Source organism: Haliaeetus leucocephalus, unplaced genomic scaffold (assembly GCF_000737465.1).
Source record: "Haliaeetus leucocephalus isolate CR32 unplaced genomic scaffold, Haliaeetus_leucocephalus-4.0 Scaffold0, whole genome shotgun sequence".
NCBI lineage: Eukaryota > Metazoa > Chordata > Aves > Accipitriformes > Accipitridae > Haliaeetus > Haliaeetus leucocephalus.
Genome location: NW_010972436.1, coordinates 450,820 through 471,822, shown reverse-complemented (window position 1 = coordinate 471,822; position 21,003 = coordinate 450,820). Strand labels below are relative to the sequence as shown.

At 46.9% G+C, this 21,003-nt stretch overlaps 1 protein-coding gene across 1 annotated transcript in view; it reads left to right on the top strand.

Moving 5' to 3' along the window:
• MEI1 (meiosis inhibitor 1) overlaps window positions 1-19,373 on the top strand; it is a 32,893-nt gene extending 13,520 nt beyond the window's left edge. Inside the window, 15 exon segments of the mRNA XM_010582637.1 lie at window positions 1,134-1,245; window positions 4,090-4,264; window positions 4,375-4,522; window positions 5,089-5,361; window positions 8,480-8,645; window positions 10,767-10,871; window positions 12,569-12,679; window positions 13,265-13,446; window positions 14,052-14,133; window positions 14,588-14,793; window positions 15,524-15,605; window positions 17,637-17,743; window positions 18,580-18,711; window positions 19,063-19,177; window positions 19,180-19,373. Coding sequence (XP_010580939.1) covers window positions 1,134-1,245; window positions 4,090-4,264; window positions 4,375-4,522; window positions 5,089-5,361; window positions 8,480-8,645; window positions 10,767-10,871; window positions 12,569-12,679; window positions 13,265-13,446; window positions 14,052-14,133; window positions 14,588-14,793; window positions 15,524-15,605; window positions 17,637-17,743; window positions 18,580-18,711; window positions 19,063-19,177; window positions 19,180-19,337 — 2,154 coding nt within the window. The 3' untranslated portion in view covers window positions 19,338-19,373.
• The last annotated feature ends 1,630 nt before the right edge of the window (window positions 19,374-21,003 follow it).

The following is a 21,003-nucleotide window of genomic DNA, read 5'->3' as shown; positions in this document are numbered from 1 at the left end:
GCTGTCTAATCCATGGCAGGTCTCGATGTTGCAGAAAATGAAAGAGTGCTTCAACTGTTGTTTCTTCTTCTGCCACTTTTTCAAAACTTGCCTGTGTCCTGGAAAGCAGTGGTATTTTGCGCCTGCAGTTTCATTTTCACACTTCTTTCCAGAAGGTATTGAGGAGGCTGCCCAGTCTACACAGCAAAGGCAGTACTAAGCATTGTCCCTTAGTAAGGCCAGGGACATGGTTTAAAAAGCAGCCGTGGAGAGTCATGTGTGCTTTAGTGCTCCATACAGACCTGTTACTAAGACACTTTGAGGAGAGTTGTCAAAGCAATGGGACTCTTGTTGTGGTTCTAAATGTTGAGTACATTTTGCTTGTGCAAAGGTCACAGGTTCAGCTGTATGGATTCTTGCCGCTGTTGGGAGCTTGGAGGTGTTTTGTTTTGCATTTTTTTAACCAATCTCTTGGTAGGCAGCTGCAGTGGCATTGCTGTTCTCCTCCCTGAAGGGAGGGTGCAGTGCATGCGCATTTTGGCAAAGCTGGAGTCAGTGCGCTCACTTTCTTTCTCACTGAACTTGGGTAAAAATCAACGGACTGTGAGAAAATTGTCCAATGACCTTCTACAAGAGTGAGTCAAGTCATTCTGTTCTAAACAGTTTAGGACTGGACTCTGTAGAAAGCTTAAAAGCCTGCGTTTGCCACTACTCAATAAAGTGCTGAAGCACAGGTGTTAAGTGTTACTGAAGTCAGCTGCTCTTAAGCATATGTCCTATGTTGTATGCCACGCTGGAGAATTAGCCATCTGACCTGTAGGAGCAGTTACTTCCAGGGCAGTATGGGCAGTAATGTCAGTTGCTGTGCATTAAGGCCTAACCAGTTGCCAGCTGGAATCGGGAAGAAGTTTCTTGTTTGATGTAATGTCTTGCAGAGTTAGCAGCTCGTAACGTTGGCAGAGGGGATTGTTAGTTGCTTTCAAAGTGCTTTGTAGGCCTGTGTACTTGCTGCCAGGCATTTTGGTAGAAGAACTGTTACTCCACTTGTTTGGATTTAGAAATCTAACTTTCTGGGTGGGCGGGAGGCAGGAAGAAAGCTGCTGCTTTCAGTGTTCATTGCATATCATGCACCTGATCTTTTCTTCTTTCCGCAGAACTACGTGGAAGGGGCTGTCAGCCCGTCAGTGATGGAGGTTTTCATCTCAACACTTAATACCCTCTTTACAGTGGTGCCAAACATGCAGAACAAGTTCTCCAAAAAGCTGGGTATGGGGGTAGTGTGGGATCATGTTCTCTGTGCTCTTAACTTAACTGATGGAACTTGCTGCTACTGCATATTACTGAGGCAATGAGCTTAACGAGACTTTATGTGGAGGATTATATTACATGTTTATATGAGTAAGAACAGAGTGTGCAGTCATGTTCAGCAGGATGAAAAAGTTATTTGGTCTAGCAATGATGATGGGACAGATTTTATTTTAGATAAGTAAGTAGTGTCAGCTTTAGCTTTTCCTCTGGAATATTCAGAATTGGCTGTTCCTGTAGGCAGGGATTATGCTGGAATTGTTGGTGGGATTTTACTGTGTAGAAATCCTATTTACTCAGTGTATTCCTTACTCTTCGCACATCAGAGAGGTGATGTAGAGAATTCCTCTTTTCTAAACATGTGAAGCTGGCAAATCTTCCCTTCTTCTCCTGAGAAAACAAATGAATCTCAGATACTTCCCTCCAAACCAAACTCAGAGTAGTTTGCTTTGGAAGAGAAAGCCTAACAAATGTATTCTTACTGCGATGGCCTGCCCTGTTCACCAGTTTGCATGGAGATGTTGGGATGGTTATGGGACCTGCCTAGTCTTTTCCCTTATCGTGCACGTTCTGTACTCCTTCGACATTTTTGTCTTGCTTTCTGTCTAGCATCCTCCTCCTTCATCCGACTGACACTGGAGCTGAAGGCCAGATTTTGCTCTGTACAAAGGTATTGTGTGTATTGTGAGCAAGTAAAAAATTTCTGGATGGGAAAGCAGATCATGCCTAATCTAATGCATCTGATTAGGCAAGACGGGAGGCTGAAAGCCTCAAGAGTGGTTGTATCTTATTGGAAAATGTAAATGGTAACTGACAATGGAAAAGCCGGATGTGGGAGAGGGGAGAAGCAGCCGGGTAGGGAGCGGATGGATTTACACACTGTTGTGAGAATTCTGTGCTCCATCGTGAGCTGTGCAGATAGAGGTAAAGCAGCCTGACTTTGGAGTAGTCAAATCAGTGGGTGTTTTGAAAAGAAGTAACAGTAGCATCAGTTCCATTGGAGCTCTGGCTTCCTAGGGCACATACTACCACTGTCTTTGTTCCTCATGGTGTGATAATGTATATGAAATGGGAGGAAGGAGGAAGACTTCAACAGCAGACATCGCAAAGGGCCTTCTATAGCAGAGGCTATGATTTCTAGGTTGAGGAGCACTTGGGGAGACTCTCTGTGGATCTGCAGAGATGTTTTACATCCCCTTTCCTGTGACTGTATCTCATTAAAAGAGTAAACAAAATATACAGCACCCCTAGTCCAGGTTACCACTGTGGAACTTAGAGAAGGGATGTTTGTCCCTGTGAATGGTGTGAGCAGGGAGTGATCTAAGCCTCTGAATACAGTAGTGTGGGGCACCAAGGATGGTCTGTTACAGTGCAAAGAAGTTTGGTTATGTCCTATTCTGCAAAGGAATAATTGGAGAGAGAGAGAGAAATACCTGGAAATATCGCTGTTCTCACCCTTTAGTTAATGTTTTGGCATTCTTCATTGTTCATCCCTGGAAACAGCATTGCTACAAAATCTCCTTACTGGTGTTTGCCAGTGGAATCAGGAGCCACTCTCAAACACCTCCCACTGTTCTCTGTGTTAGGGGTCCTGCCCTTACAGGACTCCCTGTGTATACCAGGTATGATGATTGTGAGAGTACCCCACTGCATTCATGTTGTCCCAAGGTATGTGAACACGTTCACTGTTGTCACCATGCACACCCACTACATCTGTGAGCTGACTGTCCTTTAGGAACTCCTCATTTTCCTGGAAGCCCAGGTTGGCTCCTGGAGTCCTGTTGTGAATGGGGCAGGTGCTTGTATGTGATCATTCAGTAAGCTGAGGTTCTGGCAGGCAGCATGTGGTATTAGAAGCATGAAGGGGATGTTTCTAGCCTTCTTCACTGTGTCTTTCTACTCTTCTTCACAGTAATCCTGCCTTGAATCAGGCTTGTTCCAGCTTCCTCTGCAGCTTGTGCCTGAGCCTTTACTCTGCCACAGAGAAGGAGAGAACTTCTTCTCAGGATGGCAAGTTTGGGGAAAGAGACAAATTGCTTCATTTAGTTTGAGGCCCTGCTACTCTCTATTTAGGCAATAGGTGTAATAACAACAACAACAACAACAATAATAATAATAAATACAAAGGAGGAGGGAAGGGAGGACACATATAAGCTCTATTTAGAGATTTTTTTTTTCCCCAGCTTTTTTTTTTAAGCTGGTCCAGCAAGGGGATAACAGTCAGAGAATGCCTTTTGAAGAGTTTGGAACCCTACCTGAAAGAATGCGTTTCATCTGCCTATGGTTTTGTTTTCATGATGACATTTATTAGCATAACTCTGCATGGCTTAATTGAAACAATATTACTTGCCACATAGTCACCCATATCTGCAGATTAAGGTCATTTTTTCCTCTGGTATACTCTGTAAAGCTTTTCCTGTCCATACGGTAACTTTCCTTAATAGGTAAGTCCCAATTAAATGAGATGAAAGTTTCCACATCACAAAAGCCACTTTTCCCACAGGCAGTGGTTGGTCACCATACAGGCAGCATCAGCAAAGAGCTGGGCACCTCAAACAGAAGTGTCTTTTCATCCTCAAAGCCAGCTCCATTAAATCAGGTCTCACACCTCTATTCATGCCAAATCATAGAAGTGTGCTTGCTGTATGCAGGCTGTGGGGTAGTAGGTTGGCTTTGATATTTCTTACATCAGGAGCTTCCCTAATTTAATGTGCTTGAGTTAGGGCAGGCAGATGCTATGCCACTCTGCTTCATCGCAGACATTCCTCATCACTGCCTGCCTGTTCATATTAGTTTTATTTCTAGAGCAAGAGATGTCTGAGCTCCTGCAGAAGGGTCTGCCTCAATTAAACTACACCACTGCTGAAAGCCTTCTGCTCCTGGCTGAAACCCCTGAGCCTTTCTCTTTGGATCAGTCTCTTTGCATCCACCAACACTGCCTCATACTACTCTTATACTTTGCCTACACCCTTGGGGACAGGTGAGCCAAGAGTATACAAGGCAAGTGGTTTTGTGGCCATTACATACCATGTATTGGTGGGTAAGCCATGTCGAATGTTATTGTTTCCATTCCAATCTCCTTGAATGCAGGTTTGTCCCAGAAGCAGAATTATTTTTAGCTGTAAGAAATTTCCTCGTATCAGCACAGGACCATGGAGACTGTCCCCCTCCATACATACTCAGAGCTGCACTTTACCTGCTTGCTGTCTGTCAGGACAAAGGCAAAGCCCTGGACTTGGTAAAAGATTTCATTCCTACCTCTTGGAGCCTTTTTGTTGAAACTAAGGTTTCTCCCCACTCCCATTAACCCTCTTGCAGAAAGTCTTTTGACATAGGTGGTGAGCAGTGAGTGAGTGAAGAGTGTGCAGTGCAGCTACACTCTGGAAAGTTAACTGTGAAAAGCCACTAGGGAATATAGATTTGACTGAATAAACTTGTGTATGTGTGGGATGTGTAAATGCGTTGGATAGGCTGTGAACTCACATATGGAATATAATAAATTTCATAGCTTCAGTCTCCTGAACACATCTACAGCCTCTGCAGCAGGCTTTCTAGTGTTCCCATATGGCTCTTTGCTGCTGCACAGCTTTGAGCACTGTATAAATCCTACAAGTTTCTTAGCCTTTGTGATGCAAATGGGCTTCAGAGAATGATGTTTAACTGATATATTTGATTGTCTACTTAAAAGGCAGTGTGACTGTTTCTCACAGTAAACTCTCATCCCTTCAGCTTTTCGATATTCAGTATCTAGTGATTATTTTGTTCTCTCTCCCCTTCCCCCTCTCCCTCCTACACATTTACCAGAGGTCATTGTCTACCATAAAGAAGATCCTGGATAATCTTCCAGATCTGAGCTTGGTCTACGTCCATTGTCATCTCCTGCTGAAATTCTTCCTGCGCTACCCTGAACTTATGGGGAGATTTGGACACCAAGTCCTCCAACTCTGGTTTTCCTGGAGACACTGCAAGCAAACTGAGACTGAAGAAGCTGGTTTTGGCATGTCTGATCAGCTGAACAGTGCTAACCCGTTACTTCCCATTCTGAAGAGCAATTCCAGCATTTTACTTATTTTACTGGTATGTGACTTTGGCAAGGTCAGGCTGCTATCTGATTTAGGGGGCTCTTTGGTTCTTAAAGCTCTTAGTGCTGTTACGAGGCCAAGGATTCTGCTGGAAGGACTCATGTGTGTATACACAGGCTTCCACCTCCCAGGAAAGCCTGATATAGAAAATGGGAATGTGTATGCACGTTAGCTCTTTATCTGTCATCCATCCACTGTGATGGAAGGGCATCTTTTGGGAGTTGGCTAGGATGCGATCTGAAGGGTGCTGCTGATGTATGCCATGAAAAGCCCCATTCCCATCTCTATCCAGATATACAACTGGGTACTCCAGATTCTTCTGTGGCAGCCTTTCAAGAAGCTGTTTTGCTAATTTAGGAGCAATGGTTTGCTACTGGTAGATGAGAAAGGTATGAGCGACAAAGAACTTTGAAAAAGCAGCGGTGCAGAGAACAGGTCTTGAGGGCATGGCATTCTGTTTGCTTGGGGGTTTAATTTTGTTTGTTTTTAACTGGAGAGTCTTTGTCAGAGATTTTTGCAGTACTCTTGAGTTTTCAGGACTGCAAATAGTATGTGTTATTGCTTTTAAAAGATAAAATAAAAATCTTGGGACAGGGAAAATAAATCGGTGCAGAGGTGAAAGGGGCCTTGAAGTAGCAGGACTAGTGTGTTTGTTTTTAGCTGGCATAATGAGCTCTGTTAACCTATGTAATCACGACAGAATCCAGGTCCTGATGGCTGCTCAGAAGCCTTCTCTCACCTCCACCTCTCCCCCCTGCCCTGTCACCCCTCCCCATCAGTGACCACTTGTCCCATGACTGTTCAGCCAGTCACATAGTAAATACTTGCTAACATTTCCACACAAGAACATGAGATTTGCCTGTAAAGCCAAAAGCTAAGAGCTGTGATGTTTCTTCTCCTGCCTATTAGAGAAATTAAAAGTATGTATCATTGAGAATAGAAACCCATGTCAGCAGACAGTGAAGAAGCAAAGTTTGATTCTGAGTGAGCACCTATTGGGCATTGCAGACTGGCGTGTATTTGTTCTGATCTAAGAGGCTATGAAGTAAATTTTAATATCCCAGGTTACTGAAATGACTGACAGGAGGGCTGTCATGTAGGGCAGTTCTTTCACAGTTAGGGTGGTATTGCAGAGTAGGTAGCAACATCCAGACATTTGATACCATTGCAGAGCATTAGTAAAAGTGATAAATGAGTTGACCTATCAGTACAAATTAAGAAGGAGAAGTGTCCCGTGAGACTTGCCTACGCTGTTACCTTTAGCAGTAGTTCTGGAACCTATCACTCCATAAACTAAAGCAGATGTATACATCACAGTTCTATCAATAAGCAAAAGAGAAACAGTGGCTCCTTCCCTGAAGAATGGTACTACGTTCCTGCTGTCCCTTTTCAGTCTTGCCATGTGCTCTTGCAGAAATAAATTAATTTAGCTCTGCCCTGGTCTTTAAAGTGAGTTGTAATAAATCATAGGCTTTGACAATTCACCTTTCAGTTGGGGAAAAGCATAATCAATCTGAATTTAGATGGACTAATAAAACAGTGCAATATCCTGGGGTAAATATACTGTCAGATGTAAACAAAACTTATGAGGTGAATAACCTTAGCCTGAGAATGCACTAGTAAAATGGAAAGGCCTTTGCATGGTACAGTGAAACAAAAATGAATGTCCTTCCAAGGATGATTTATTTGCTTATCTGCTTTTAATAATTGTCTGCATTAGATAGAACAGATGGTTAGTGGCTTCATCTGAGACCTTGAGCTCCTGAGTAGGAAGATGTTCACACAGTGATGCATTTACCAGGACCAGGAAGGCTGTGGCCCTTGGTTAGTGCCATTTTATGCTGTGTGTGTTCATCTGGGGGTGAACGTGGTCGTGATCACACACTGTATCCCACTTGTCTTCTCCATGCTCCAGATCTGAGCTGCTCTCTCAGAGAATGGAGATAGGCTGACTGATGTTAGATTACGTTCCTGAATGTCATATGGAGCAGATCTATGTCAGCAGAGCTGATTGTGCAGACAGCTCCCGGCCCCTTGTTCCTGAAGGCCTCAGTTATGGGCAGGAATCGGGCTCAGAACTAGAGAGGTTTTTCTGGCTCAGGCAGCCTGTTCTTACCTTAACTGCTTTCCTTGGGTATGGGGTCCCACAGCCATTTCCTCTCCATCACCCCAGTCTGGATGCACAACTATGGTGTGATAGGGGAAGGCAGCTGGAAAAGGCAGTAGGCTGTCCTGGCAGGCTATAGGCTGGGTTGCTGAGACCAGTTTTCTCTTTACCTCTTTCAGCTGTACCATTTGCAATGCAGTAGTTAGGACTACTGCGGGAGGGCAGGAAAGGCAGTGCTGACATAACACATGTTGAGACGATCATATTATGTCAGCACTACCAGGCATTTTCTGCCTGGTCTTTATGGAACTGCATCTGTACATGCTGTGGAGGTGAATTTAATATTAGACACCTTAACAACAAAACTACGCCCAAATTAAGGCTACTGGCTGTGGGATTCAGCTCAGAGACTCCAGACAGAGATCTATATTCAAGGAACAAGCTTGTGGGCTGAATGCTGTGTACACGACTCTTCCATTTTCCGTGATTGAGTGATTGTTTGTCTGGTTTATGTATGTTTCATGCAGTTTAGCTGTTATGTTGCTGCTGCAGATACAAGGCTGCCAGCCTTTTGAAAATGAGTAACTATGGACTGACTCATAAGCTTGATTTTTAGGTAAGCATCCTTAATATGCAACCTGATTTTTCAAAACAACAAGGAGAGCAGAAGTGCCAGAGGCTCTGTGCTCTTAGAAGCAGGGCCCAGGATTTAGGATCTCACTTGTCTAAAACCTTGACCTTAAATGTATGTTACACCTACACTTGTGTGCTGGATGGGAGTTACTTAGCCAAATGCATTCTTTAAACGGGATATTACTCGGAGGTGCCTATCAGACGAGGGTCCGTCTGCTTTATACAGTTTTCTATTTAATCAGGACATACTTAATCTGAACAGTACTTTATTAGGCTGTTTCCCAAGGCACCAGATTAGCATAATGGTATTAAATAGCAGTGACTTCTGCCTAATCAGGGCAGAAAGGTAATGTGTGTGCTTCTTCCCTTGCAGGACCTGGTCTGCTCAAGCTCTGTGGAGGTGGCTTGGAAGGTGTTGATGACTCTAAGGACCTTCCTGGAAAGAAATGAGGATGTCCTTGTCTGTGACCTCCTCCGGAGTCAGTTCCTACAGATTCTGCAGCAGCTGCTGGTAGAGAGCAGCTCAGCCTCCTTACAAGGTGACTCCCCGCTGTGACTTGGTCTTGCCATAAGATAACTGGCAGGGTAGATGGCTGAGGGGGTGCAATCTGGGATAAAGTGTTTTTGAACTGCTGGTGTAGCTTCAGTACTTACCTGCATGAGGAAATTTACAGACAGAAGCGTGCTGATTTAGTTTTCTTCTCCAGAGATTCTTGTTTTGAAGTGAGAGAGTCTCTTTCTATTTTAGGTTGTTCTGGCTTCAAACTGTGGTTGTTAAACCAAGGCAAGGTTCTCTTATGCTGCCGTAAGTGTTCAAGTGGAGAGCTGTGCTGGTAAATCTTCCAGCTTGAACCAGTTGAGCACTGGTGACTGAAAGGCATCCTCCTTTTTGCCTCTTCTCTGTGCAGAACAGCTTGGTATGCCTGAGTACCCTCAGTTCCCAGGGCACAGAATCTGGGAGCAGAGATCATCCGAATCATTCATGATACTGATCCTCAAACAGGAACTATGGTATCACCAGATCTCATAATTCTATTAAATCTCTCAAAGATTTAGCAGGGTTGTGACTGGGGGATATCACTCTGTTTTCCTTACTAGCACTGGCTGTGGAGTTGGGACCATTGTCCCATCATGAAAGTCACTGTGCAAAGCAGCCTGTGAGCTTGAACTGAAAGAGGGAGCAGTGCTAGGACATCCTTGGCTCCCCTAGGATAGGGCCCAGCACAGATTTTACTTGTTCCTGAGGGGGCCACTGACACTGGTAACAGCCCTGCTCTGTTTGGGGTCTTTTTCTGTGCAGCAGTTGGGATGGAAGCAACAAGAGGGAAAGTGTTTTTGCCTTACCTCCAGCAAAGTCAGTAGGCTGGAGAAGAGGGGGGGCTGAAAGCAGGAGCATGGGGGAGCACGAGGCTGCAAGATTATGGATAAGGAAGGCAATGTTGGCATCTGCTAGATCTGATCTTGTTTGGAACTGTGCACATTTGGACTTGTGATGTCCCTCTGTTGCTGATCCAGGGGTGCCAGGGGCTGTGGGGAGGCAGATTGTCCATTTCCTATTGCAGGAGTCAGACCTGTTCCTCCAAACCGCTGGTGATGGAGACAGGACACTGGGCTAGAGGGGCTTTTGCAAGATTCCAGCCCTTCTGCTGCCATTAATATCCCCAGCTCCTCCTCATACTGCATCTTGAACTCGTTAACTGAGTTCCTGGCAGCCCCATCCAGAAAGTCAAACACCAGATGTACTCTGGAGACACGACTTGTCTCCCGGCACGCAGGCAGCTCTCTGTGAGGTCTGGGGCAGATAAGTCCAGGGGATCTGCATCCCTGTTCAAACAGTAGCCTGCTCTCAGACAAGAAGGTGGCCCAACAATGGGACTTTGTCAAGACTACATGAACATTAAAGACACCCATAAATGTTTCCTCCTCAAAACTGAAAACTCCTGAGCCTTTGTGAAGACATTTCCTGGAGGCGATAGTTGCTTGCTGTAGGTATGGCTGTATACAATACAAAATCTTTACCTCTTCACGGCACTGCAGAAGAGTGAGTATACGAGGGAGGGGGTCGCCCTGGGGAGTTGGTGGTCTAAGCAGCTCCATTCTCCTCACGTATAGACCTGCCGTGTGGGCCTCTCGCTTCTGCTGTCTCTGCTCTGCCCTATGGGGTGGGATGGACAGCATTTCCTGGCCTCACAAGGTGGAGGAGAACAAATGCTGTGCAGCCAAGTGCTCTGAGGTGCTGGGCTGCTGTCAAAGCACAGGCTGCCAGTGAACGTCCAGTAGATGGGAAAAGGGCAGTCTGCAAAGGGCTTATGAGGTTTCAGTTTGAATGTGCGGTGACCATGCCCCTTAGATGGTTCACTAAGAGTGTAAAAGACCCTAGCCTCCTTTTTCCCCCTCTTGTCTAGTTGTTCCTAGAATGGTGTTGGCAGGATCCGGCATGTAACTCAGGCTAACCCACAGTGGCAGAAAGGGAGCCAGATCCAGTGGGGACTGTAGAGATGAGAATTAAGTTAGGAGCGTGTGTGTGTGTGTAAAGGGGGAATACTTCATCCCGTCACCGACCCTCATTCCTGAGTCGGAAAATTAACAATTTTTGGCATGCTTTAAGGTACAACAGTTTAGAGTTCACTGACAAGCTAAGCTGTCTGCGCCTTTCTTAGCTAACAGGAACCTGCCTGTTTTGCTGAGCCTCCTTTTCCTGGTGCAGCTGCGGAGCAAAGGTGTGAGGGAGCTGGACAGCACAGACTTCAAGCTGCTTCACCAGGGTGAGTCCATGCATCCATCTTCTCCCAGGGGACTTTGATTTGTGCTTGATAATTGTTCCATAAGATGATTAGGGGCTGGATCTTTGTCTTTTGAGAGAAGATGTGCCTTGCATTACAGTTATGGTTGCTTTGAGATACTTTCATAGCCAGAGCGTGGTAAAGAGCCCTGGTTATCAGTTCAGTCAACAAAACCCAGGTTCTCTGCCTCTTGCTTTTACAATACGTTTGTTGTCTGAAACCTCACAAGATGGCCAAAGTGTTCTCCTGGCCGTGACATGATTTCAGGGTCTGTGACTGTTGTGGACTTGGCACGTAACAGTATTGCTGATGAGCTTCCTGAATCATCCTTCCCCATCCATACTTGCTAAAACACTCCTGTGGGGTTCAGGCCACAGGGGTGCCCTGTGACGAACCAGCCATCAGGGACCAGCAGCCCTGTGAACCTGGGCTCTCCCTGGAGCGTGAGTCCAGAGTATATGGGTCCCAGCCAGCTGTGGGACTTGCCCACTGCACCCCAGAGACACAGAAGAGCAGGCCGTGTTTGTTCGCTCACCATACTGTGACCTGCTCTCTTGGCTGGTCATCCTTACTTGGCGACTGCTCCCTTCTTGCTTGGCTATTGGAGGTTCATGCAGGCTGTGAAAAAAGAATAGATACTAGAGGGAAGTTCAGCTGATCCATCCTGTCATCTCTTCCCTGCTCTGACAAACTGATCTCTCCAGCAGACTTTGAAGGACTATCCCCTTGAATTTGAAAGGTTGTATGTCTCAGGGCTGCCTGTGTTGCCCTTGTAAAGAAGCAGCGTTTCTGAAGACATTCACTAGCCCAGGGAACCGGGGGTGTGGAAGAAGCATGTCCTCTTTATGCCAGCCCTTTTTTAGCTGCTGTGGTTTCAGAGCACAGCTCAGCTGCTCCCAGGAGTCACAAGCTCCTTCTGCTCTTGCTTTCTGCTCTGTATTTTTCAACACAGCTCTCTCCCTGCCCCAGCCACCCCCTTCATTCCCTGCTTGGCTCCCCAGGCTGTGTTCTTCAGGGGTGGGTGTGCAGGGCACTCTCCTCTGACGAGGCCTACGTGAAGTCAGCTCGTAGATGGACAGGGTGTGGGGAGGCGTGTTGATGTGTGTTTTTTGAGAAGTGCTTACTCAGACTTTAAGCTGTTCTAGAAGATCTTCTGTGACAGTTTTGCTGGGCCCTGCAGTCCTGGATTTCCCTCCCAAACTCTTGCTAAACATTGTTCCTAAGGGTTTGGTGCTTACAACAAACGTGGCGTGTTTATTCCTTGTGTGAGCAGAGTTGGTGAGAGTGGAGGAGCACAGGTCTCCGTGCCATTCCCCAGTCTGGTCACCATGTGAGACAGGCACATGGCTGTTCTTGGTATTAGGATCAAACTCACTCTGTGGAAACAGGTCACTTAAGTCTGTTGCTCTTGGATTCATTACTGCCCGATGTGATACATGCCCTTTAATATACCCTTTTCTATTCCCCCCTCCCCATTATCGTCCTCCACTGCACTGTCCGGTCTAACGCAAACACTCTAGGGCAGGTGTCTATTGCTTTGTCTGTACGATGCTCTGTTTATTTTCACTTCAGGTTGTGTCACTCTTGTCCAAATTCTCTCCCCACTGACTGACTTCTCTCTTGTGCTGAGGTGCTCTGTTCTATTGGTGTCCGTGTTATGCACGTTCTTTTGTTTCCAGTCAGTAATCTCTGTGGGAAATGCAGGCCGAGGGACAGTGACCTCCTGCAGCCATCCTTGAATTTTCTGTACTGGAGCCTTCATCAGACAACACCTTGTAGTCAACAGAGAGGTGAGGCAAGATTGTATTGATTGCTAAGTTAGTCTCAGTGAGGTTGTAGCTTGGCCATTAGAGATGGTATTCTAACTGTCTCAGCAGGTAAGGTGGATTTTTCCCCTTCCAGATGCAGCATTACAGTTAACAAAGACCATTTGGTATTTGGGATGAGTTTTTTTAGGTTGAGGGGTTTGGTTTGGTTTGGTTTTGCTGCCTTCTGATAATGCAGGAATTGGCTGCTGAGAGTCAGAACCACTGTATTTTTCTTGTTCATAAAACACAGCAGTGGGGCTCTGGTACCTTGTTTGAAATGTCCTGGTATTGCCATGGTTCAAAAAATTAAACAATAATAGAGAACAGCTCTAACCAACCTTCCAGCTGTGTTAGCTGAAGGCTGGTCATTTTATTAGCTGGCTGAATGGTCGCTTGTGCTGTGGGAGATGAATACTAGCATAGCTGGACAGCCTTACTCTGATGAGCCGTGGCAGTGGGGGCTGCCTCACTGCAGCAGAGGTGTGCTCTGCACTTCTCTTGTGCTTGTCAAACTGGTTTAACCTGTGCCATCCCATCAGCCTCTCTGATTATGTTTCTCCCACGCAGCAGTGGCTGTGCTGCTTTCCAATGTGTCCTTGCTAGAGCTCCTGCAGAAGGTTTTGGAGTACACCTGGTTGCGGTCCCCTCCTTCTGAACCTGCTTACCTGTCATCTGAGGATGCATTGCTCTGCTCTGGATGGCTGTTGGTTGCATCCCTCTTACTTTATCAGCATCGCTACAATACTGAGGTTAGAACCACTCTAGTGTTCAGATCCAGGGAATGGCTAAACCTTAAAAAAGAAAAATTGAAAAAGAAAAAAAATCTTCATTAGCAGAGGAAAGTGCTTTGCTCTGGCCTGGAATCTGCTTGCCTTGGTTGCTCTTTTGTTATTGTCCACAAGTTATTCGCTGCTGCACTTCTCCAGCAGGACTGGAAGCTATCATGTTGCTGAAGGCTGAGACACGAATCATTGGAGAGTTAGAGAGCAGCAGAAATCCTGGGGGAAAAAATGCATACCCATCCCTCCTGGCCCAAATCACTTTCCTCTTCAGGACAGAGTAAAACGCATTTTAAGGCCTTTCTCAAGGGAAGGCTGGGGGTGGGAGACACAGCTCCCATGCTGTAAACTGCTTTTTTGATACTAAAATGATCAATAATGGAACAATCAAAATCCAAACCTATTACTGGCAAGTAAGTGTTCAATATTAGCAAGCTCATACGTATGTGGGCAGTTGTCATTGTATTTGATGCTTTGCGGTTGTTGTGGGGTAGTGTCTAAGGACTGAAAGTGTGTGAGCTTTTACCTGGTCTGAACCAGCACCGTTTTTTCTCTTCTATTTCATTCTCCTCTAGGTTCACCAGTCACTCTCTCTAGACTTAACGGCAGTCCTGAATGCAGTCATCTTCAGGAAGAAGCAGCCAGTCCTGCTGTTAGGTATTTTGCATCTGTTAGGGATTTGACTGGAAGCAGCTGCTACTACCATGTTACAGGCAGCAAGGGAGAACTGGTGACTGTGGAGAGGGATGGTGGAGGTGCTGGTGGGAATCTGGAAGCTTTGGTACATTTGGCTTTGGGAGTACATAACTGGGAGTGAGAAAGGGCAAAAGGGAACTGTCTGGAGTTCTGTGTTTGGGCAAATCTTCCTTGGGGGTAGTGACATCTGGAACTGAGCATGAACTAGGATAGTGTCTCACAGAGAGGAGATGAACAAGGGAACTTGTGTTGCCATTCCTGCCTGCAGCTGTCAGCAGCTGGTGGGCAACTCCAGTGGGCCCTTAAGCCCAAATTTTCTCTTCTCACCCTCTCCCATGCTATTGCACACGCACCAACACACAGGGCAGGGGAGAGGAAAACACTGACGCACGCTAATAAGTGACTCCCTGTTTAGTAAGCATCATGCAGTTCCTGAGAGCTGTCCTCCGACAGAACTTCTGCTCCTCTCTGTTGGTGATCGTTGGCCAAAACACAGCCCAAGGTGCTACGCCACCACAGCCATCATCACTGCAGGATGCTGCCTTGCACCCTCTTGCCACGTGGCAGGTCTTCTCGCTTGTTGTCAGTCTGCAGAACCTTATGGTGCACGTCGAGTTGCAGGTATATAAAATATGACTTTTGGAACAACACAAGTGTTGGGCTTCAAGCAGGTACAGTAACCTGAGGAGAAACCACCCTGTTACAGGACCTAAGGGGCTGCCTTTTTTTTTTTCTTCTGCCTGCATTTTCCACCCCTTACAGACATGTGATAAGGAGGAGGGAAAATGCTCTTGCTGCAGCATGGCGCAGTGAGAAAGAAGGTAAATCAAGCTATGCAGTACTCCCTGCCGCTGAACTGGATAGCTGAAATTCTGTGCGCTAATGATGATCTCCGTTTTCCCATCTCCTGCTCTGCAGGGACGCCAAATGCATAGGGACAGAGGTGGGACAAGTGTAACAAATCCCAGTCCCTCCCCCAGGTCCCTGGCAAGGTGCTTTGGGGCGTAGTACATCAGTGTACATTTAACTTGCTCAAGTGATGTTGGGCTCCAGGGGTGGTACGCTGGTTTACATTTAACTCTCTCAAGCGACATTGGGCTCCCATCTTTATTCTTTGGAGGCTGTTACTTATTTTTTTTTAGTTTCAGAATAAGTAGTCGTGCCTTTGTCTGGCTCCTTGACGTGACAGATAATTTGCAGCATGTTGCATCCCGTGAAGGAGATGAAGGGTGTTATTTTCCTGTCCTGTATGCTCTTCAGATCCTGCCACTTTATGAATTTTCCTCTTGTAATAGCTGTTGACTGGGTTGGGGTTTTTTTTCTTCTTTTCTTCCCCCTCTTGGTATTCCAGAAAGACTTGCTGCTCTCTCAAGCCGTGGTTGCCTGCCTGGAAACCTTAGTGGAATACCTGTATGTGAAGAACCAGGATGTTGGTAAAGTCTTCCTGCTCTTTCTTCTCCTGGGTTTCTCTCCTGCAGTGATTTGAGCTCTTTGATCTCCATCCAGTAGCGCCCTGGAGCAGATGCTTAATGAGTTTATGCCCAATAAGAAAAATTATTTGTATGCCTAAAGTTAATCATGTGCTTTATCGGTTGAAATCACAGTGCCAGGCTCCCCTGCAGGCATAAGCCCTCACTTTGGCTCTGGACACCAAGATGCTTTCCAGAAGGAAAAAAGTCATTCCCTACCCCCCCATATTGTAAGAGTGAGAGGTTTAGGAGTGGAAGGAGTGTAGCAATAGTCTTTCACTTCCAGGTCAATTTGTAGCAAACCTTTAGACCATAAATATAGGGGAGGGAGGATCTGAATATGATGTGTCTTCCACACAGACAGCATTGGTCACACTTTGGTCCTGAGGGAGGGAAAGGGAGAACAGGGTACTAGGCAGCCTTAGGGAATGGAAGCTGGAAATTCTAGATTTCCAGGGGCGAATGCAGACCTTGGTTTCCAGAGACCACGTCAGACCTTATGTATACCATATTAGCAATATAATCTAATATGACAGCATTGTACAGCTGGGGGAAAGAACAGACCCTTCTGCTTCTTGTCAGCCTCCTGCCACAAAGTCCAGGTGCTGGCTCTGATCTTACAACAGACAGAAAGTTCTCTGTACCCTGACCTGTTCAATTCATTTAAACACTTAAGAGAAGGGGATGGAGTGAATGAACACCAGACAAAAGGGACACTGGTGGGAGAAAGGAAGCGGTTGAATGAAGATGTAATACTGCAGATAAATGACAGCCAGTAGCTGAAGAGAGGCTATTAAAAGGCTGGGTTAACAAAAAAAAAAGGTGGCATGTTATGGGGAGGTTCTGCTGATTTGGGATTAAGCTAATGAAATGCTGCTTCAGCAACAGCTGAACCTGTCACTTTGGCTGCCCGAATTCTTGCTGTGGTACAGAAGTTCACAACAGCAGTAACAGGAGCCTCCTTATTCCAAGCAGAATGAGAGTCATAGCTATGTTTGACCGAAAGATGTGAGAACACTGCAAAGAGTGCGGCCTGGACTCTGACTCCAGGAGTTGTCTCATTTGAGGCTTTCTAAAACCCTCTCTTGATCCAGAGAGTTTTCCAGATGCGCAGAGCAGGCTCAGTGCACAGTGCTGGTACTTTCTCATTTCCACCAGCTAAAAGATGCCCCCCAAACATTTTTACATGATTTTTTAGTGTTGTATTCCCATAGAAAAGATTCTTGTAGTGGCAATAGGGAGGTTATGTGACTGCCAGTGGAAAAGGGACCTTTCTAAAACCCTGGTGAGTTGCCATGCTGTAACAAGTTGTATCAGCTGACCTGTTGTAGTTGTCCATCCCATGCTCCTAGCCTGCAATAAATACCAAGTAACAACACTTACCTTCAGCATTCAGTGAGAGACTTCTGCTGTCATAGACAGTGACCTTGAGCCTGAACTTTGTTTATCATATATGTTCCTTACTAAGAAAATGTTCTCTACTGATTGTATTGCTGCCATCAGCCTGGCTGGTCCCCACAGTATGCTCTCTGCTGCAGATCCAGGCTCGGTTTCTGCAGCTTATGTTATAGAGCTTTCTTCATTCCCCAAAGGGTATTCTGCAGCTAAATAAAACCTGTGGTTAGGAAACTTGTCCTCATATTGAAACCAGAGGGTATTATTTTTAAAACCCTGGGCTAAAGATATCCCCTTACTATTTTATGACGTGCACCCCAGGAGAAGGTTTCTCTTCCTGTACCAGCACAAAGATGGACAAAATGTATTTTCTGCTTTAAAAAGCTACTAAGCTTTTGTCCTCATGACTAAACTCTTGCCCAAAGAGTGACAGATTAAAAAGCAAGTAAGAACAGAGCAAAATATCCCCTTAGTGTTTCACAGTGTGGGGTCTAGAAGAGAAAACTTGGGGTCAGTATTGAAGACTGTCCTTATCTGGGTCCAGCCTGTCACTTGGCCAGTTTTAAAGCTGTCTTTGATTGGCTTCTCCTTCTCTCCCAGCTCTACATGTTGCTTCACAGCCCTGGCACCGATTCCTGCTCTTCGCACTACTCAATCGGGGCCAGAAGTCCCTTCTGCAGCCAGGAGTCCTCAGGCTGGTGACTTTGGTGAGCAGGGGAAGGGCAGGCTGTTGGCCATTTTTACCAGTATGTTGGTACAGTGCAGTTATTGGAACTTACCCCCTACGCACACACAATCTCAGATACTGCCGTGGCTTCGTCTGGCACTATATTTGTGCCCTATAATAATGATACTTTAAAGTGAACTTCCCTTCCACACCCTGCAGAAACTGACTGCTGTTAGTGAGCACCTCCTGTTCTTCTGGTGTTTGTAGCATTTATTTACATCATCTAGGACCGCTGGGGAGGAGAGGGGAAACCTGCAGAGAACATGCAACTGCTGTTACCAGTCAGGGAGCGTGCTGCAGTGCTATGGAAAACAGAGCTCTGCTTGGCATCACAGCTTGTCTCCCTGTCTTTGACCTTACAGACCTGACTTTTCGGGGGGAGAGTTACCGCAACCTCCTGCCCTGCTGTAGGTGGGCCCTGTGAGCAAGAGAGGGGATGTGGTCCTACCCAGCAGAAACACTGCAGACAAAGCCCTCTTGGCAGTGGATGAAAGGAAGACGTTTAATGTGAACCTTCCTCCTCCAAATACAAGATGTGTCTGTGAATATTTGCTATTCTTACTTCACTTTTAAAAGGTTACCTGGTTTATTTTAGTTCCCTCCTGACCTAAACCAAAATAAGTCTGGTTATAAACCAGAGCACCATCAACACAGATATTTGCACTGGTTCTATTAGAAGTGGTATAAAAATCAGGCCTGTGCTTAAGGGGCTGCAGCATGCCGTTACATAGAAGAGGCCGTTCCAGGAGATGAGTCACTGTTGGAGTCTGTGGGTCTTTCACTATTTAATGCCTCTATTTTTTTCCTTTGGTCAAGTTTCTGAAATATCAGAGCAGCAATATTATTTCTCAAAAAGAAATTAGCCAGATTCTCCAGGAGGCAGCAGAAGCCAACTTAGCAGAGCTGCCTGAGGCCACATCTCGTGCTCTTCACCTCTTCCTTTGTCAGGTAAGAGCGCAGTGACTGCCTAGGAGAATGGGAAGGGAATCCCTAGGGGTTTGCTTTAGCCTTTGATGGGGAGCCGTAAACTTCCTTTGAGGCGGTTATAGTAAGATGAAGAGGAATCCCGCAGCTGCTAGCTTGGCCTACTGCCTTGAGGGGCGTACAGTGAAATAGAAAGGGAGTGATGCCAGCAGCTGCCTAAACTGTGTCGTCATATTGGGCGTCCCCTTGATTCCCTCCTGGATCAAAGTTTGAAGGTCTCATTGCTCTGTGTGGAGCTGAGGGAGGGAGGTTATGAGGAACAAGCCCAACAGTTTCCTGCTGGTCTGGAAATCGTTCGTTCTTCTGACTGCTCAGATTCAGAGCAGTCATTGCCAGGTGGAGCCAGTGCAGTCGAGGACCATTCAGACCTTGCTGGAGCGCCTTGTGGGACAGAGGACCGCATGTGTAAAACATCAGAACATTGTGTATCCTTTGCTGGGCAGACACCTTTGATAGGTGATGTGAGGGTGGTAGGTGTAACAGAGGTGGAAGGGATTCTTGATCTGCTGCTCCTTCCCTTGTTCCAGCTGAAGGTGAATACAATTGCAAAAACTCGGATTGGTTGCTACACTTGGCTAACTTTGGGATGAAAGGCTTTGTCATCCCCAAATTTGAAAAGACATTTGGGAAATGAGGAGACATTTGGGACTAAAGATGGGTGGGTCTCTGTGCTGGGATTGCATTCATCTATATGGCAGGGGTGGTCTGATGAAAGGGGAGCAGGCCAGGGAGACTGTGACTTCAAAGCAGTAATGATCTCCCTGGAGGATGAGAAATCACTTAACCTCTGTCTGCGTGCTAACTAGCACCAGTACGCCCATGAAGTCGTGGAAACCCGAAGATGACTCGAGCACTTTCAGAGTGCAGCGAGCATTCGGAAGCTGCCGAGTGGAGTTACTGAATTTTGTTCTGCTCGGCCTTAGAGTCCCTTCCTGAGACCTGAATCCTCCTCTTCATGGACGGGAGGTGGGGGCCACTCCCAGATTACTTGTGGAGAAGGAAGGGAGCCTGGCGCAGTGTTTGTTTATTTCTCAAACCAACTGCTTTTGCCTTCCTGTTTTCATCACGCCGCATTGCCTCAGACAGGTAGCAGTGATGGAAGCAGCCCCAGCAGTGATTTCCTGTTGGGGTGGGGACTTCCTCCATTGTGGGACACTGTCATCGGCCACGTGCAGGGCATGGACTGGGTGAGGCATTTGCTACCTCTGAGAAGTAGCTTGTCCTCGTGCTTACCCCCACCGTGATACTACTGCACTGTGGTGGGACACTTGGAGCGCAGGTTGTCTGAGTGGAGACCACCCAGCCCCATGAAGTTCCTCTGCACTGCCTTTGCCTGTCTGTACAGGGGTGAGGGAAGGGGGACAGGAGGTCTTTTTACATTGCGGAAGTGGCTCCTCATTTCTGGCTTTTACACATACAAAGAAGCCTTCAAATCTTGGTTGTTAGGAAGGGGTTTGGGTACACTCAGAGAGCAGCAGTGGTGGCTGCCTGAATGGAGAGTCATGAACGCAGAAGACAAAACCCTCTGGTCAAAACCAAGTTTTGACATCAGTTTTGTCGAAAAAGAACTTTCTTCAGGTTCGTCCACGATGGTGTTTCTCACATCTGTTGGTGGGGTTTCCGTGGCTTGGGGGAGGGCTGGTTCAGTAATGAAAACCTCCCATCAGCAGTGTGTCAAATGTGGGAATTCCCGTAGCGCGCTGGAGTGTCAGCCATGCCTTCCCTGCGGTTTCCGCTCATGCCAGCCACAACAGATGTCTGGGAAGCGTGGCAGTGTCCCTCTCGCACATTGGAGACTGAAATGAGAAGATGGGGTGCACGCAGCAGAGGGACGGGGATGGATCAGGAGACCCCATCCTGCCCTGTATTCCCATCGAGTAGCAGAGGGAAGAAGGGCAAAGGAAGTCGTCTGTAGCTCGTTTTCGGAGAAAGGTTTGTTGAGAATCGTTTATAAAGCCTGGTTACTGAGACGGGGCTCCTTTCCTTTTCTGTGTGGGGCGAAGCCCGGTTGATGCTCCTCGGTTATCACCAACAGCCCTGCCTGGCGGGGACGCCGTCGCCCCGGGCGGGCGGGGGCTGCGGAGGCGGCTCTGCTCCCCCGCCTTAGCTGGCCGTGCTGCGGGATGGCCCCTTCCTCGGGGCCGGCGGGGGGCTCGGCCGGGACCCCCGGGGAGGCAGCGGTGCCGCTGGGCCCGTTGGGCAGAGGCGGCTTCTCCCCGGTGGCAGAGCGAGCCCGTGGGCTGCGGCCCCGACCCC